A 16,234-nucleotide genomic window follows, 5' to 3' on the forward strand; every position below is an offset into this window, starting at 1 on the left:
GGAGGAAAATCTGTAGGCCATGGTCTCTGCCACTCACATAATCATCCTTATGGGGAGCATGAGTCAGACATGTAGGATCTTTCAGGTAGGCAACGTTGTTGTGCTGTGAGTAAATCCAGTATGAGTTTTTGTGTTGTCGAGAGCAGGTTTTAACCACAGCTACAGCATCTCCGTGTATGAAGGGTTTACCTGCTGTATTACACAACCACCTTGCCTTTCTACACCCACCTTTGGCTACAGGTGGTTCATAACACACACAGAAAAAAACAAGTTTCTGAAACATTCTTCATACCAACAGTGATTCCTTCTTTTCCAAACTACCAACCACTGAGTACAGCTGAAGTGCTTGTAGTGTTGAGCCTAATTCCCTTAACTTTTTTAATTTTTAAAATCATTATTATTATTTTTTGAGATGGAGTCTCGCTCTGTCACCAGGCTGGAATGCAGTGGTGCAATTTCGGCTCACTGCCACCTCTGCCTCCTGGGTTCAGGCGACTCTCTTGCCTCAGCCTCCTGAGTAGCTGGGACTACAGGTGCGCATCACCACGCCCAGCTAATTTCTGTATTTTTAGTAAAAATGGGGTTTCACTATGTTGGCCAGGATGGTCTCTATCTCTTGACATTGTGATTCACCCGCCTCAGCCTCCCAAAGTGCTGGGATTACAGGCATGAGCCACCACATCTGGCCCCCTTCATCTTATATGCAAGGAAACTGAAGTCCAGAGAGGAGAAATGGCTTGTCCCAAACCACTTAGTGACAAAGTTGGAATTAGCACTGGATCCCTCATTCCTAAGCCAGCAGCCTTTTCATTGCACCAGGAAGATAAAATAAAACTGTATATAGCATATATTCTGTTAACTAAGCCTCTAATTATACTGCCTCCAAATAAAATAACATTTCAAATGTCTGGGTCTTTCCATTTGAGCTTTGGCAATTTCACTGATCACTTCTTATACTGGAATATCTTTTAAGACGTTTAGGAGTAATTATATTGGGATATATGCTATTTTTACTCTTGTACACTGCTTTCTTTGTTCAGGAGGAAATTAGAATTCTGGAAATACACATGATTTTGTTTAATTATTAAAGGAACAAGCTTCTATTTCAAGTAGTTGCAAATATGAACGTATCAGTCTGTGTGTCAAGAAAGGATATATGGAACAATATAGGAATGATAATACTCTACTGCCACATCCAATTAAGGGCCACCTAGGTCTACAAGTAAAGAGGAACATCAAAGCTATGAGTGAAAATGGAAAAGTCACATCGTTATCTGAATAATTTTGAAGAACGTCTGGATTTGGTGCCTTATGAATCATCTGAAATGTAACAAGGCATAAAGTGCTTTGCAGCCCTGTTGTCTTCATTATTGTAATTTGTGCATATGTAGGCTTATCTGAACTTTCAGAGTTTTCATCCAGCTGAAAAAGGATGTGGGAAGAATGAGTCCAGCCAAGGTCATACTTACAAGGTGAAACTGACACCTCCTTGGGATGCAGACTAACAGAAACACAAGCCCATTACTCACCCCCAAATCTCCCATTCATACCTTTCTTTGCTAGTGAATATTCTTACCTGAACCATCCATTGTCCTCTGCTTTGGATACCTTGTAGACCTGGTTCCTGGCTCTCATTTTTTATCCACGAAGAGATTTTCATGAATAGAACTTTTCTTGAATTTAGCAATAATGTCCTTGAAAACCCCACAACTATTTACATAACAGAAGCTATTGTTTGAAGTGCAAAGCAGGTCAGAATTTGGTTTCTAGAGATTAATCACTGCAGTCTAGTTTATATTATCATCATAATTTCATTTCTTTTGATACAATTTGCTTTCAGAATCAACCTCGGCTTCTGTGCACAAGTGACAAATCCATTTGTTTCTGGTATAATGGATAACGTGATTAACGACCTTGCAACAGGATTTCTTTAAAAACATAGGGGGAAAAAAAAAAAAAGATTTTCCATGTCTAAATGTGCAGTAAACCAGCTCAGACTGTAGCTGTGCATCAAAATCGCTTTGAAGTTGTTTTAAGCCACTGATTTGGAAAGATTCTGAAACAAATTTGCTCCTGACTTTTGGGGGTTTCTGCTCATATCTGCGGTCACCAAGAAGCTGCGGGCAGTGGCCTCACTTTGGGGAAGTGGCGACACTGCGGGACCCCTGGTTTCAAGGACTGGGCACTGTTTGACCACGTGGTTCCAGCGCGATGAGACTTCATTGGGCTGTCACTCCCCGTCCCAACGAGCTCAGGTCTTGCTGAATAAGGTAACCGTCCAGGGGGCAGTCGATGGACACGCGCGCGAGGGCTCTGCGAGTGGCCTCGTGACTCTGTCCCCAATTCCGAGTGTCCCCTCCTTCCCGTCGGCGTCTGGCGCCTGGTCCTGGTCCCGGTCCCCGGGGCCCCGGGGCTTCTTCCGGGGCGTTTTCCGAGTCGGCTCGGGGGGTGGAGGCGGGCCCGTGGAGCGCGTCCCGGGGACCGTTGCATCCGGAGGCGGCCGTCGTGCGGCTGCTTCCCGCCTCAAGAGTGAGGTGGCCGGGCCTTGACGAGGAGGCCCACGCCTGACGCGGGGGCGGCTCGCGACGGAGGCGGGGGTTCCAGTCCCGCCTGAGGGACTGCTCCTCCCGGGGAAAACACCTCTCTGAGCGGCGGCGAACGCACAGCTAGGCCCGGCGCAGCGCCGGAAGCCGCCCTGAGGAAGGGGCACGGGGCACCAAGGGGCTCCTGGCTTCTCCTCAGCCCGTGGAGCCCGCGTCCTCGAGTGGGCTCGAGGGGCACCCGGGCACGGCCGGCTGAGGCTCTCGAGGGCCCCAAGGTGGTTTTCCACTTCAGGCCTCCCTTCCTGAGGCGGGGCCCGGGACCTCGCGCTCTTGCCTCAGGCTCCGGCCCACGCGCCCGCCCGGCAGCCAGGCGCGCAACTGGAAGCGCCCCCGCCCCGCCCCGCCCCGCCCCGCCCACTGCGTGACGCTCACTCGGCTGAGCCAATCAGAGCTCGCGGCGCGCGCCCCACGCGCCGGTCTCCTCCGCCCTCCAGCTTAAGAAAGGGCGCGCGGGCCGGGCCAGGCCAGAGCGCCGCGCAGCGCTGAGGGTGCGGTTTTGAGGCGGCGGGTGGTGCGGACCCCGCGGTGTAGGCAGCTCTCGAGACGCGCGCTGGGCTACTGACTGAGTCGCTGCGAAGGTGCCTCCCGCAGAGCGCCCCGACGGCGCCTGCCAGCCCACGCAGAGCTGAGCGCGGTGGCAGCGGCGGTATGCTGGCGCTGCTGGCCGCCGGCGTGGCGCTCGCCGTGGCCGCTGGGGCCCAGGACAGCCCGGCGCCCGGCAGTCGCTTCGTGTGCACGGCGCTGCCCCCGGAGGCGGTGCGCGCCGGCTGCCCGTTGCCCGCGATGCCCATGCAGGGCGGTGCACTGAGTCCCGAGGAGGAGCTGCGGGCCGCGGTGCTGCAGCTGCGCGAAACCGTCGTGCAGCAGAAAGAGACTCTGGGCGCGCAGCGCGAGGCTATCCGCGAGCTCACCGGCAAGCTGGCGCGCTGCGAGGGGCTGGCGAGCGGCAAGGCGCGCGGCGCGGGGGCCACGGGCAAGGACACGATGGGCGACCTGCCGCGGGACCCCGGCCATGTCGTGGAGCAGCTCAGCCGCTCGCTGCAGACCCTCAAGGACCGCCTGGAGAGCCTCGAGGTAGCGGCGCGAAGGGAGCGCGGGGGACCTGGGATGGGGACGCTCCTGAGACGTGGGGAGGGAGACGCGGGAGGATCAGGGGAAGAGGGCATGGCCCTGGGGAGGGTGTGATCGTCTAAGGGGTGAGCTGGACTTGAGGGTGAAAGGTGGGGGGTCTTGGTCCTGCTCGGGAACTTCCCTGGGTGGCATCCCTTCCCGTCCCCCTGCTCCTGCTGGAAGGAAATGTTTAAATTCCTCCCCCACCCTCCCCTCGCCGGGACTGCCTGCGGGACCCGGCGAGCACTTCCAGAGGTCCGAGCAAGCGAACCTAGACAGCAAAGCCGCGATCGCCAAATACTAGGGGACGACGCGGTAGTCTCTGTCCTCTTGCAAATCTCCAAACCTCCGAGAGCTGGGATGCGCTCCCGCGAGGCTGCCGCGGGAGGTCAGCTGCCCCGGGCATCTGGTGTTTCCTTTTGTAAATCAGGTCAGGCTGGACTAGAGGGGGCGGAAGTCTGGGGACTGGGGTTGCAGGGAGGCGAACGCAGGGGGTCACCGGCGATCCCAGATAGCACATTAGAGGAAACCTCTGGTTAACTTCAAAGACTCTCCTGTCTTCAAGTTGGACCGTTTTAAGGTGCTCTTCCGGATTGCTTCAGGGAAGACCTTATTCCTCCCTCTCTCTCTCTCTCTCTCTCTCTTTCTTTCTCTCTCTCTCCTCTCTCTCTCTATCTCTGTCCTTCCCGCCCCGCCCCCATCCCCGCCTCCGTCTCATCTCTATCTCAGAATTTGTGTGCAGTTTGGGACTTTAAGTGAGAGAAGAATCTTCAATTATTTTTCATCTTTAGGCTCCACCCTTTTTAAGAAGTGTGGACATTGCTGTTAATAGCCTTTGTGAAAATACTTCTCAGCCAAACTAGGTTTAAATTACAGGTGGTAATTATTGCAAAAATGACTGGTGGGTTTCTTTTGGCATGAGGGCTAAATACAGTATTTCCAGCATCAGTATATTTCCTGATTCATTGTGATTCCTACCAGCTAGCATTTTTGGAGCGCTAAATTTGAGTCAGGCACATTATTTAATCTTTTGATCCTTGGAACAATGAATGGCACGAGGCAGGTCCCATTCTGTGCATTTTACAATTTGGAACACTGTGGGGAAGAGTAAATAGCTTGCCATGAACTCACGGCTAGGCAGCCTGCCACAGCCTCCAGAACCACATGATGGTAGAGGAGAAAAAGAAATAGGAAGTGAGGATTTAGAAACAGCATTAAAAACAAAGATTGCTGGAGTTCAGAATAGCAACGTTTTAGATCTGTCATTTTCCAGAAACATCTCTGCATGCATAGTGTTATTTACCTTAGTACCAGACCGGAACTTGGGAGCTGTCTTCATTTCTAGGTGAAAGCTCCTTGGCTTTGTGTACCATCGATGTACTCTTAAAAAAAAAAAAATCCTAGAGCTGTTTTGGTCTCTACCCAACATAGAATTACAGGTGTTACTTAGACTGTTGACTCTTTAGTGAAAGGAGAAAAACGGCTTTTTGAGAAGGGAAAATGAGATTCGCAAGTTTCAGATATTGCAGCAAAGTAATTCTTGTCTGACTTTGAAATCCTTTCCATACCGAAAAAGCATCAGTCAGATACTCCCCTGCCTGCCAGTGGCACGATTCAGTGCTTGAGTTTTGGAAGCTTCTCCGTGTGGTCAAGCCATCAGAGCCACATTTCACAATTTCTTTTTTAACTCTTTCTGTGCCTCTCCTCCCGGTGGCTGAAAGCACCAGCTCAGAGCGAACGTGTCCAATGCTGGGCTGCCCGGGGACTTCCGTGAGGTGCTCCAGCGGCGGCTGGGGGAGCTGGAGAGGCAGCTTCTGCGCAAAGTGGCAGAGCTGGAGGACGAGAAGTCCCTGCTGCACAATGAGACCTCGGCTCACCGGCAGAAGACGGAAAGCACCCTGAACGCGCTGCTGCAGAGGGTCACCGAGCTGGAGCGAGGTGTGTGCCTGGCCTGTTTCTCTGGGAGTGGCCTGATTTTCACCACTTATGGTCAGACATGGGATTCCAGTAGATGGACAGGAGGGATTATGACACACCACATGGTCTTGGTTCGTGGGTGTTTGAGCAAATAATAAAGGTGACTACCCATGGTCATCTCAGGAAAGAGCTGTCAGCCCCCAGCCCCGCTGGCATTATCCAGGGAATAGTGAATGTGCTCAGGACCAGCTTTGATAAACAACCACACGGGCATTTCTTAACTAGTCCTGGCAGCAGATTCTGCAAATCTTTCTCTTCTCTGCTCACACTGTGGTGATTAAGTTTCTCCCACAGGAGACGGAGAGGGAGGCATCAGGGGATAATTCAGATTGCATCATCAACCCCCAAACCACTGGGTGGCTTGGGTGTGAAGTTGTAGGTTTGCCTATAGTGGGTATTTATAGGACTGCAATCTTCCCGGACGCACTAACCTGATGAAGCCGTTTTCCCATGACTCCATTTCATGAATTGATAGGAGGTTGTCCAATAGCACGACATTCAAGAGAGAGGCCAGATGGAGCAGGGGTTGGTGTTACTGTTCCGTTTTACGGCCAGCATCTACAAGCCACAGGTCTCTTTCATCCCTTTCCTAGTCTCTTCCTCCAGAAAAGCCGATCCTTTCTTCCTTGCCCTTCTCAGAAAAAGGTGAGTGTGGCTTACCTGGTAGACTTGGATTCTTGAGTTTCCAAGAAATCTTCCTCTCTGTCTCCCCTCTGTTGCTGGGTGGCCTCAGTAGACCTCCTTAGGCCTCAAGAGTCATCCCTGAAGGTAGAGCAGCCACAGCTGTGGCTTCCGTCCCGTGACAGAAGGAGAGAGCATCTAGGCACAGGTGAGTGTGGGTGGACCCAGCCTGAGCCACAGTGGCTCCTCAGGACATCCAGGGTTATGGAGCCGGCACGTGAAACGTAGTTTGCCTTTCGAAAGGGGAGGTGTGGAATGAGAGGAGGGCTCTGGGAAGGACCTTGGTGGCTGTAAACCTCCTTCTGCACGATGGCCAAGTTGCCACAAGGAGGTGGGTAAATAGCAGAGTACTGAGCCAGAGCCTCAGTAGTGCCGGGCGGGAGCTCTGACTCCTGGTGTACCCATTTCACAGATGAGAAAACACTGTTCTCAGTGGGACATGTATCCTTTGGGGAGAGGGGCCCCAAAAGGGGTCTGGGCCACTAGCTGGTAAACAGTGACAGTCACATCAACCTGCACCTCCCCCTTCTCTTTCTCTGACTCAAGGCCGATGCCATTTCACTGGGCCTACTCCTAAGGTAAGCCATCTTCATGGCTTTTGCCACCAAGAAGCCACTTTATGCCACTTTATGACTGTCCCTTCCATCCCCAGCCTGTCCGTTACCAGCCAGAAAAAAACAGTCAGGACTCAGGCCCCACCAGCCTGACCGTTGATCCTTTAGTTTCCCAGAAAGCCCTCAGAGCTTATCTGGTATAGAGGGGAAGCTCACCTCTACAAGGGCAAAGACACTGGCTGGCCATTCATGTACCCCTTAAAGGCAGCTCAGCCTCTATTCATCTCCCCATGGGAACTCTAGAATCCTTCTGCGAGCTCCACCAACTCTGCTTTGGGATGTGTCTTTAATGAAAGTAATTATTTGTGGACCAGTTTGTCTTCTGGGCAATTCTGAGTTTATATTTGTCTTGTTGGTGACAATTATAAAGAGATGTGTAAACACCCAGTCCCCCAAATATACTATGATTGGAAATGACACCAAGTTTCTTAGACACATCCAGCTGAGCTAGACCTCAACCACACAACAGGCAGGGGGCCTTGGTGGAGGGACGCTGGCCTTTGATCCATCATCCTCCACCCCTTATGGACCAGATGCATCTGCTGTGAGTTCCACATACGGCATTCTGTAACTTATGCCACGACCCTGCAAGGTAGGTATTAGTTCAGACAAGGGACTTAAGTCAGAGAGCTAAAGTGATGCCTGCATTCACAGCAGATTGCAGAGCTGGGAGTGAAGTTGATGGTCACCCCAGAGGAGTGATGGAGGCTGCAGCCTGGAGCAGTGTGTGGGCCCCAGCCCTGATGGACCAGAGGCTACTTGGAGCCCATAGCAAGCACCTGACCCCTGGCATCTGGACATCCTTGGGCACCCCTGCTGCCAGAGGTCCAGGGTTGCTCACTTTTCTGTGTTGCAAGACCTGCTCCTCTGCAAGGGCCTCCAGAGTCCGGGCCAGCTGTTTAGGCACCACTGGGCTTGCTCTCGACATAAATGTTACTGCTGAGAAAACCAAAGCTGCCTGTCTTCCAGCCCCAGGCTGCCCACCCCCTGCTGAGCCTCTCTGCCACCTGCAGTGTCTGATTTATTGGTCAGGCCTTTTAATTCCTTAATTGGTTTTAACTAAGTTTCCTCCAAACCGCCAAGCTGTTTTATTTAAATAAAAGGCACCAGCTCTCAGGGTACAGGCCCCTCCTCTGCCCCTCGGCTCTCCCAGCTCTAATTAAACCTATCTGTTGTCACCAAGCTAACAATATTACCCACTCGGAGTTGTATCATATTGGCAAGCCTGCCCTCCTGCAAGTATAGCAGCCATTTCTCAGTATTAGACCAATGATGCCTTCATTAAGGACATGGTCATTTGCCACTTGAAGATTAGGTATGAGTGGCTCCATGTTGTGGAAAGAGGGACTTCCAGGTGCTGGCCTGTCATTCCCTAGCTGTGTGACCTTGGGTAAGTCATCTCAGTTCTCTGAGCCTCCATGCCTCAACTATGCAACCTGCAATATGGGGGAGTAGGGACATTCTGGTTCTCTCTCTCAGTTTTGCTTTTCAGCCTAATGAAGGGCTTGTCCCAGCATTCACTCTGGCCTGGCCCCTTGGCCTCTTCGGTGAACAGGTCTTCCCAGCCCTTGCCAGGTGCCCAGCAGCTCCTCAGTGGCATGGAGAGGTGCCCATCCTTAGGAGGTCAGGAGCAATCAGGCGAGACACACAACATGTGAGGCCCAGATTCTTGAATGTACACACTGCCTGTTCCAGAGAGGTAGAAAGGGGATAGTGGATTCTGCTCTCCTCTTTTGCAGTAACCCTCTTTCGATAGATGTGAACTGCAGCACCCAAGAGCCTCTGTGTGTGTTATTTACTCTGAGAGAAATGAATTTGGGGGATTGTGGTTGAGAAAGGTTTATCTATTCTGGCTTGTGTTCTGCAGAAGGGACTGATTTAATTCCACAGTGACACAGGCAGCTCTGGCTTCAGAGAGCCCCTTGTCTCTGATAGCCTTGGAGACTGTCTCAGCCCTTGTGGATGCTTAACCAACACTTGTTGAATGAGTGAAGGGTGTTTAGATTCCTTCAATGGTAGGGTCTGGTTCTCACAAAACAGGACAGCCTTTGCCATGACAGCTGGCACAGTCAAACAGTGTTCTGCAAACTTTGGAATCCGTGATACCTGGACAGGGTGGTTTACTTAATTTTGAGCTTCAACTGAGGCTGCATTGGAAATTACGTAAACTCATTCGAGAGTTTGTTTTCAAGAATTTTAGAAGCACCAGTGACATAGGGGTGGCCGGTGGATTCTCACCAATTCCAGGAAGGTCTGGAAGGGCCAAGGCCCTGGCCAAGTGTGTTGCCCTAAAAGGGGAAAGATACCCTGCAGTTCCCCTGCCTGCCACTGGTTCCAAACTACAGGAAATGATTGATAAACTCAATCTTCTCTTGAGGAGGAAAAGAGCAAAGTGTTTTACATTAGAGATTTAGACCAAAAAGCCACTTTGGAGTTAAGTTATGGAGTCAAGACCTGGGAGCCTGACTCCTTTGCCTCAGCAGTGGTAATTCTTTCATGTGAGCAGTGCTGCAGACTCAGTCACTTGCCACGTGTTGATTGGGTTCCTGGGTCCCTGTAAGACTTCCTTCTTCTAAGCCCAAGACCCAGGGTTCTAGATCCTGCCCTTGCTGAAGAAGCCGAAGGAGCCAAGATTTCAAGGAAATAGCTGAAGTTGTAAGATGTAGCTAAGGAAGCAGTTTCTGGCTTAACACAGCAAGAAAATTAAATCTACCTTTCTTCTCCTTCCTCAAGGAGCAGAAAAGAGAGAGTATTAACCAGAAAGGACCAGAGCTTTTCCTTTTCTTTTCTTCTTCTTTATTATTATTTTTTTTAAACAGAGTCTCCCTCTGTCACCCAGGCAGGAGTGCAGTGGTGCAATCATAGCTCACTGCAGCCTGGACCTCCTGGGCTCAAGGGGTCCCCACCTCAGCCTCCTTAGTAGATGGGACCACAGGTATGTGCTACCCTGCCCAGCTAATTTTTATATTTTTTGTAGAGACAAGGTCTTGCCATGTTGCCCAGGCTGTTCTCTGTTCTCAAACTCCTGAGCTGAAGCGGTCTTCCCACCTCAGCCTCCCAAAGCACTAGGATTACAGGCATGAGCCACTGCAGTTGGCTAATTTTAAATGTGTTTGTAGAGATGAGGTCTTGGTGTGTTGCACAGGCTGATCTTGAACTCTTGGCCTCAAGCAGTCCTCCTGCCTCGGCCTCCCAAAATGCTAGAATTATGGATGTGAGCCACCACACCCATCCAAGAGCTTTTTTCTTCTAGATTTCAAAAGACCTCTTTTCCTGTCCTAAAAGACAGAACTAAATTCTCTGATGCGCCCAATGCATTGCTGGCAAAATCTTCCTTTTCTTTCCTTTTCCTGGGCGTCCTTGGGGCCTGTACTTGCTGTCACCTGTGCCTGGAATTCTCTTCTGTGAGTCTTTCCAGGCCTTCCCTGCCTCCTCTCCCTTGCCTCCCCCCACCGCTCCCCACCTTAGCAAGAGCCACTGCCTGGCCTTCCCTTATGTACCTGCTGCTGGTTTCATGTCCTCTTCCCCGCCCAAATGTAAGCTCCCTAAGGGCAAGGATTCCATTTCGTGTCCTGAATCCTGCTGGACTTCAGCCTTTTATCAGTGGCTGGCATGGAGTGGTCTTTGGTCACTTGTTGGAGGGTCCAGCAAGGCTATGTGAGGGACCTTGTTGAGGGTCCAGCGAGCCATGACTCTGGGCCATGCTGGTGGGATGTGGGTGTGGGGTCTAACACGCTACGGGCCTCTCTTCCTCCCCACCCCAGGCAACAGCGCCTTTAAGTCACCAGATGCGTTCAAAGTGTCCCTCCCTCTCCGCACAAACTACATATACGGCAAGATCAAGAAGACACTGCCCGAGCTGTATGCCTTCACCATTTGCCTGTGGCTTCGATCTAGCGCCTCACCAGGCATTGGCACCCCCTTCTCCTACGCAGTGCCAGGGCAGGCCAATGAGATCGTGCTGATAGAGTGGGGCAACAACCCTATTGAGCTGCTCATCAACGATAAGGTAAGGCCCACTGGCACTGTCACCCTCCCCAACCCATCTCACAGTAGAGGGGTCCAGAGCCTGCACATCCTAGCCGCCATCGCCCTCCTTGGGCTGCACAGCAGGGGCCCAGATGTGCAAATGCAGGGCTGTCCTCCTCCTGGTGGGGATAGCTTTGCACATGCTGGGTGGCTCACAGGGGCGGGTTGGAACAGCTGCAGCTTGTCGGGGTCTGAGCTATGAGTCCAGCCATGCAGTGGCAGAAGGTCCAGGCACCGAGGCCCGTAGACTGGCAGAAGGTCTCCAATTGGGGCCTGGATTGAGAGAGGCCCTCCAGCAGGTTGATGAGGGCTGCTCCCCAGGGCCACACTGATTTAGGGGGTGTGTGTCCCAGTGTAAGAGACTCCTTATGAGCATGTTTTGGTGGGGGTCAGGTTTCTAGAGATATATACAGCAAAATGCACCCATTTTAATGTACAATTCAGAAAGTTTGGACAAATGCACACGGTGTGTAACCACCACCACAATAAAACAGTTCGATCACCCCCCAAAACCCCCTCACACCCCTTCATAGTTAACTCTGATCCCAGCCCCAGCCCATGGCCACTGCTGACCTGTTATCTGTACCTATAGTCTTGCCTTTTCCAGAGCAAATGCCCCCCACCTTTTTTTTTTTTTGGAGATGGAGTTTTGCTCTTGTTGCCCAGACTGGAGTGCAATGGCACCATCTCAGCTCATTGCAACCTCTGCCTCCCAGCTTCAAGCATTTCTTCTGTCTCAGCCTCCTGAGTAGCTGAGACTGCAGGTGCATGCCACCATGCCCAGCTAAGTTTTATATTTTTAGTAGAGATGGGGTTTCACCCTGTTGGCCAAGATGGTCTCGATCCCTTGACCTTGTGATCTACCCGCCTCGGCCTCCCAAAGTGCTGGGATTACAGGCATGAGCCACTGCGCCTGGCCCAAATGCCCTTTCTTAATAGACTTCCTGGTTTTGGCATTCAGGAGTGGTCTTCTCAAGAGATCTGCTTCAAGGGTTGGGCGAGGTAGCTCATGCCTGTAATCCCAGCGCTTTGGGAAACCAAGGCAGAAGGATCACTTGAGCCCAGGAGTTTGAGAGCAGCCTGGGCAAAATAGCAAGACCTTGTCTCTACAAAAAATTTTAAAATTAGGTGTGATTGTGCGCACCTGTAGTTCCAGCTACTCAGGAGGCTGAGGCGGAAGAATGGATTTGCACCCAGGAGGTTGAGGCTGCTATGAGCTATGGTTGCACCACTATATTCCAGCCTGGGTGACAGAGCAATACCCTGTCTCTTAAAAAAAAAAGTGCACTCTGGGCCTCCTAGGGACCTCTCAGAGCCCCACTTCCAAACTTTCATTCTAATGGCAGATTCCATGTAACAAAAAGAGCATTCTCAGATCCTGGACTGTTGGTCATTCGAGTGGCTATGCAAATTCCCTGGCATCCAGGCCACCCCTGGTGGAGGTGGGGGCAGTTCAGCCCCTTACTCTGTCTTCAGTGAACTGCCCTGGATGGAATTTGTCAAAGTTTAAGAAAGGCTGTGGCATCGGCCTACTGGTCTCCTCCTAGCAGTAACCCCTTGCCTGAGCCAGGGGTTAATTGTTCTAAATAACACCCTAGGGCACAGTGGGCCTGACAGCCTTGTCCTCCTGGGTTTGGACGGCTTGTAAACATCAAATTCCTGAGAGGGAAGCTTCGGGTTGCTAGGAGACCAGCAGCAACAACTGGGTGGTTCACAGGCAAGCCTGCATGGAAAGTGCTTGCAGGACCACCAGGGACCCTGCTGGTGGCAGCATCCTCTCCCCAGTTCCTCGTACCATCTGTGAGCTCCCTGCCCACACAGATATGCATACACGTGCTTGGAGGCCTCTGGGCTGCTGCACAGGGCAGACAGGGCACACTTCTAGCACACAGACAGATCCCTTCGTGCCACCATGGAAGTTTGGGACTTGTTGTGAGGAGTGAGGATCTCTGGTGTGTTTTCCAAGGAGGCTGGCCCAGTGAATCCCTGACTTCTCCAGGTTCTCTGGCGTGGAGAGCTCAGGACCAGCATAGTGGTATTGACCCTGGCATCTGCTCTGTCCTCAGCAATGCCAGGCCCCAAGGGTGTCCCGTTAATGTGAGGGCCGCTCTGGGATCAGGGCTTCCACCTGGGCTGCCCCCATTCATGTTCTCCACACATGACCCTGGGTGACAAGAGGAACAGTGTGGCTCAGGGGGACTGTGGCAGGTCCTTACCTGCGCACTGCTGCCCACAGGTTGCGCAGCTGCCCCTGTTTGTCAGTGACGGCAAGTGGCACCACATCTGCGTCACCTGGACAACACGGGACGGCATGTGGGAGGCGTTCCAGGATGGAGAGAAGCTGGGCACTGGGGAGAACCTGGCCCCCTGGCATCCTATCAAGCCTGGGGGCGTGCTGATCCTTGGGCAAGAGCAGGTGGGTGCAAGGTGGGTGCAGGGTGGGTGCAGGTGGGCACAGGATGGCTGTGCACCCTTCCAGGGATGGTTTGCAGAGGGACCAGCCGAGCAGCACGAGGCCAGGCCTGTAGCTGTCCTTGCTCCTGGCCCCAGCTGTTGGCCCCTCAGACCTGGCCACAGTGTCCTGACAGCTAGCTGGAGGTAATGAGGCCCCAGCAGCCTGGCCCTTCTGTTCTGGGGCCTCAGGTTTGGTGTGGGGACATGGCCTTCATGGCAGGGACCAGGTGGGTGTGGTTCAAACAGATTTCAAATAGAACCTGGCACAGAAGGGTGTGAATGTCCCTGTGGTCATGGGATCATCTCCGTGAAGCTCCCAGTCTCCAGCTTCCGTCTGGGAGGAGGCTGTGTGAGAGAGTCTCCTGGGGTGCTCATGGTACCGACTCAGGGTTGTGGTGCTGGTGTCCTCCAGGAAGCCCCTGCTCAGTGTCTTAGCCCTGATACCCAGCAAGGGGCACTTAGGTAATGCATGGTGGGTGCTCAGCCCGTGGGGGAGACAGGGAGGAAACAGTGACACCTCAAAGCACCCTCAAGAAACTTCCCATCTAGGGGAGGGAACAGCTAAGCTGGCTGTCTGGTCTAGGACAAGATAAAGCATTGGCATTTCTGTCTGTGTTTGGGTTTGATGATGGATAGCGGGGGAGTAGACGCAGGTGCATTTCGGGGTTTGATGATGGACAGTGGCGGAGTAGATGCAGGTGCATTGGGGGGCTTTGCGTCTGGTTCCTCCTTGGCCCACTCTTCCCTCAATTTCCTACTACATCTCTGCTGGGAGGGAGGGACTGGGAGGGACTGGGAGTCATGAGACCTGGCTGTGATCCCTGGCTTTGGGACTTTGAACAATGTCTCAGTGTCCCTGTATAAAATGGGGAGATTTGAGCAATGTCACCTCCCAGTTCTGACATGCCCAGGAGAACCTGCAGAAACAGGTAGTCAGGGAGTATTGGTCAGTGATGGGCGGAGGGCATCAGAGAAATGCCCAGATTTCCTGTCTGCACCCCGTGTGCAGGGGGACTTAGAGGACATGTTGCTTGTGAACCTGCCCTGACACAGCCCTCTTCTTCCCATTCCCCAGGACACCGTGGGGGGTAGGTTTGATGCCACTCAGGCATTTGTTGGGGAGCTCAGCCAGTTCAACATATGGGACCGCGTCCTTCGCGCACAAGAAATTGTCAACATCGCCAACTGCTCCACAAACATGCCGGGCAACATCATCCCGTGGGTGGACAACAATGTCGATGTTTTTGGAGGGGCCTCCAAGTGGCCCGTGGAGACGTGTGAGGAGCGTCTCCTTGACTTGTAGCCACCTTCTCCTCTGTCCAGGAGGCTGAGATCAGGCTGTTCCCATGGAAGTTCAGGGCCATTGACTCCCTCACTTAAACTCTTGCCAGGCTGGGCTCGGGGTCCCTGGAGCTCATTCCCCAGGAATCTCTGAGACCGGGGCTGGGGCAGTATATGTCATTGACTTGTTCCCTACCAAGATTCTGTTTCTGATCAAAGTAGTGCTGGGGTCATCAGGGAAGATGCCCCAAGCCACAAGTGGGCGAATCTCTGCCTTCCTGCTGCAAGTGGAGGCAGGTCCGGCAGCCCCTCTTCAGAGCCCCTGTAAATGCTATTGCAGCCTGAGCCCTGCTGCCCTCCTGTTCCTTGGTGTCCCGTGCACCCCTTCTGTCTGTCCCCTCTCACGGCTGTGCAGCTGTCCCACTGGAGTGCCCGTGTCCCTTGTGCATTAAGTGTGTCCCCGCTGGTGGCTGAGCTCGCAGCAAGCGGCTACCCCACTGATCTGCAAAAGGGCCTCTCCCTTTGTGTTCTGTACATTGTGAATCTTCCCAACTGAAGAACGCCCAGGCTGCCCAGACAAAGCCCTGCCTTTCCCAAAGCAGTGGGGGTGTCTGTGGCTCCAGAAAGGGGGCATCGGGGGGTTCAGAAAGGAGAAGGGCTGTGCTCGCCGGCCCCTCTCCTCTGTCATCTCTTCCTTAGACCAATGCTTTGACTGAATCATCACTAGCTGTGGCATTAAAAGGCCTCTCTTCTCATCTGGTGCCAAAGGTTCCGTTGCAGCTTTTTACAACCAGCCGGTGTGGTTTGGAGGATTTGTTGTTTTTTTCCCCCAACAGAAAAGAACAGCCGTTAGAAGAAGGCTCCCATTTTTTGATGTTCCACCACACTGTGAAGAGTGTGCTCGTTTTAAATTCATGTTGATTCCTGTAAGCACTGGACTGTCTTCATCAAGTATTTCCCCACAGAACTTTTAAAGAAAATGGAGATCATTTGGCTGGAGATTTGCGGAGTGACTCCAAGCTACTCACTGTCTTGGACAGGGGTAGTCATTTATTTTAAAGATAAAGTGACGAAGTGGGGAAATTTATAAAGCTAAATATTATATATTTTATTTTTCATACATGTTTGAAGTGCAAATCTGTGGATATTCCATTTGTAGGACCAGTTGACACAGCCATCCTGACATTGTATGCTACAAGAACTCTTCTGATGATGGAATTCTGATTAAAGTGCACTGAAAGATGCTTCCGTGTTTGTCTTCCTTGCGTTCTGGGCTGATGGTGGGAAGAGTAGGGCTTTGCCAGAAGTTTCTGGCAGAAGAATGATGTCTCTGGTTTGCCAGGGCCTGGCCATGGTGGCCACGCTCAGGCCTGCATCTGGTGGGTTTGAGGGCACTGGAGGATGGCTGCAGGAGGGTATGGTCCAGCTCTCCATCCTTCCTATTTCAATGCCTGGCTCAGGCTGTGGGTGCCCGGCAGGCTCTGC

The 16,234-nt window shown here is 52.4% G+C and overlaps 1 protein-coding gene across 1 annotated transcript; it reads left to right on the forward strand.

The window, feature by feature from the left end:
• The first annotated feature begins 3,063 nt into the window (after positions 1 to 3,063).
• NPTX2 (neuronal pentraxin 2) lies at positions 3,064 to 15,993 on the forward strand. The gene is made up of 5 exons (XM_010344861.3): positions 3,064 to 3,677; positions 5,435 to 5,651; positions 10,750 to 10,994; positions 13,251 to 13,430; positions 14,544 to 15,993. Exons 1-5 carry the CDS (start codon positions 3,252 to 3,254, stop codon positions 14,769 to 14,771), a joined length of 1,296 nt encoding a protein of 431 aa, XP_010343163.2. The 5' UTR covers positions 3,064 to 3,251; the 3' UTR covers positions 14,772 to 15,993.
• The last annotated feature ends 241 nt before the right edge of the window (positions 15,994 to 16,234 follow it).

The sequence above is a fragment of the Saimiri boliviensis genome, chromosome 20 (assembly GCF_048565385.1).
Source record: "Saimiri boliviensis isolate mSaiBol1 chromosome 20, mSaiBol1.pri, whole genome shotgun sequence".
NCBI classification, from domain to species: Eukaryota; Metazoa; Chordata; class Mammalia; order Primates; family Cebidae; genus Saimiri; species Saimiri boliviensis.

Bases quoted from the DNA above. Each gene is read 5' to 3' on its own strand.
- NPTX2 (XM_010344861.3), top strand. From the start codon at position 3,252: ATGCTGGCGCTGCTGGCCGCCGGCGTGGCGCTCGCCGTGGCCGCTGGG. The intron at 5,652-10,749 runs GTGTGTGCCTGG...TCCCCACCCCAG, and splicing joins GGTCACCGAGCTGGAGCGAG to GCAACAGCGCCTTTAAGTCA. The intron at 13,431-14,543 runs GTGGGTGCAAGG...CCCATTCCCCAG, and splicing joins TGATCCTTGGGCAAGAGCAG to GACACCGTGGGGGGTAGGTT.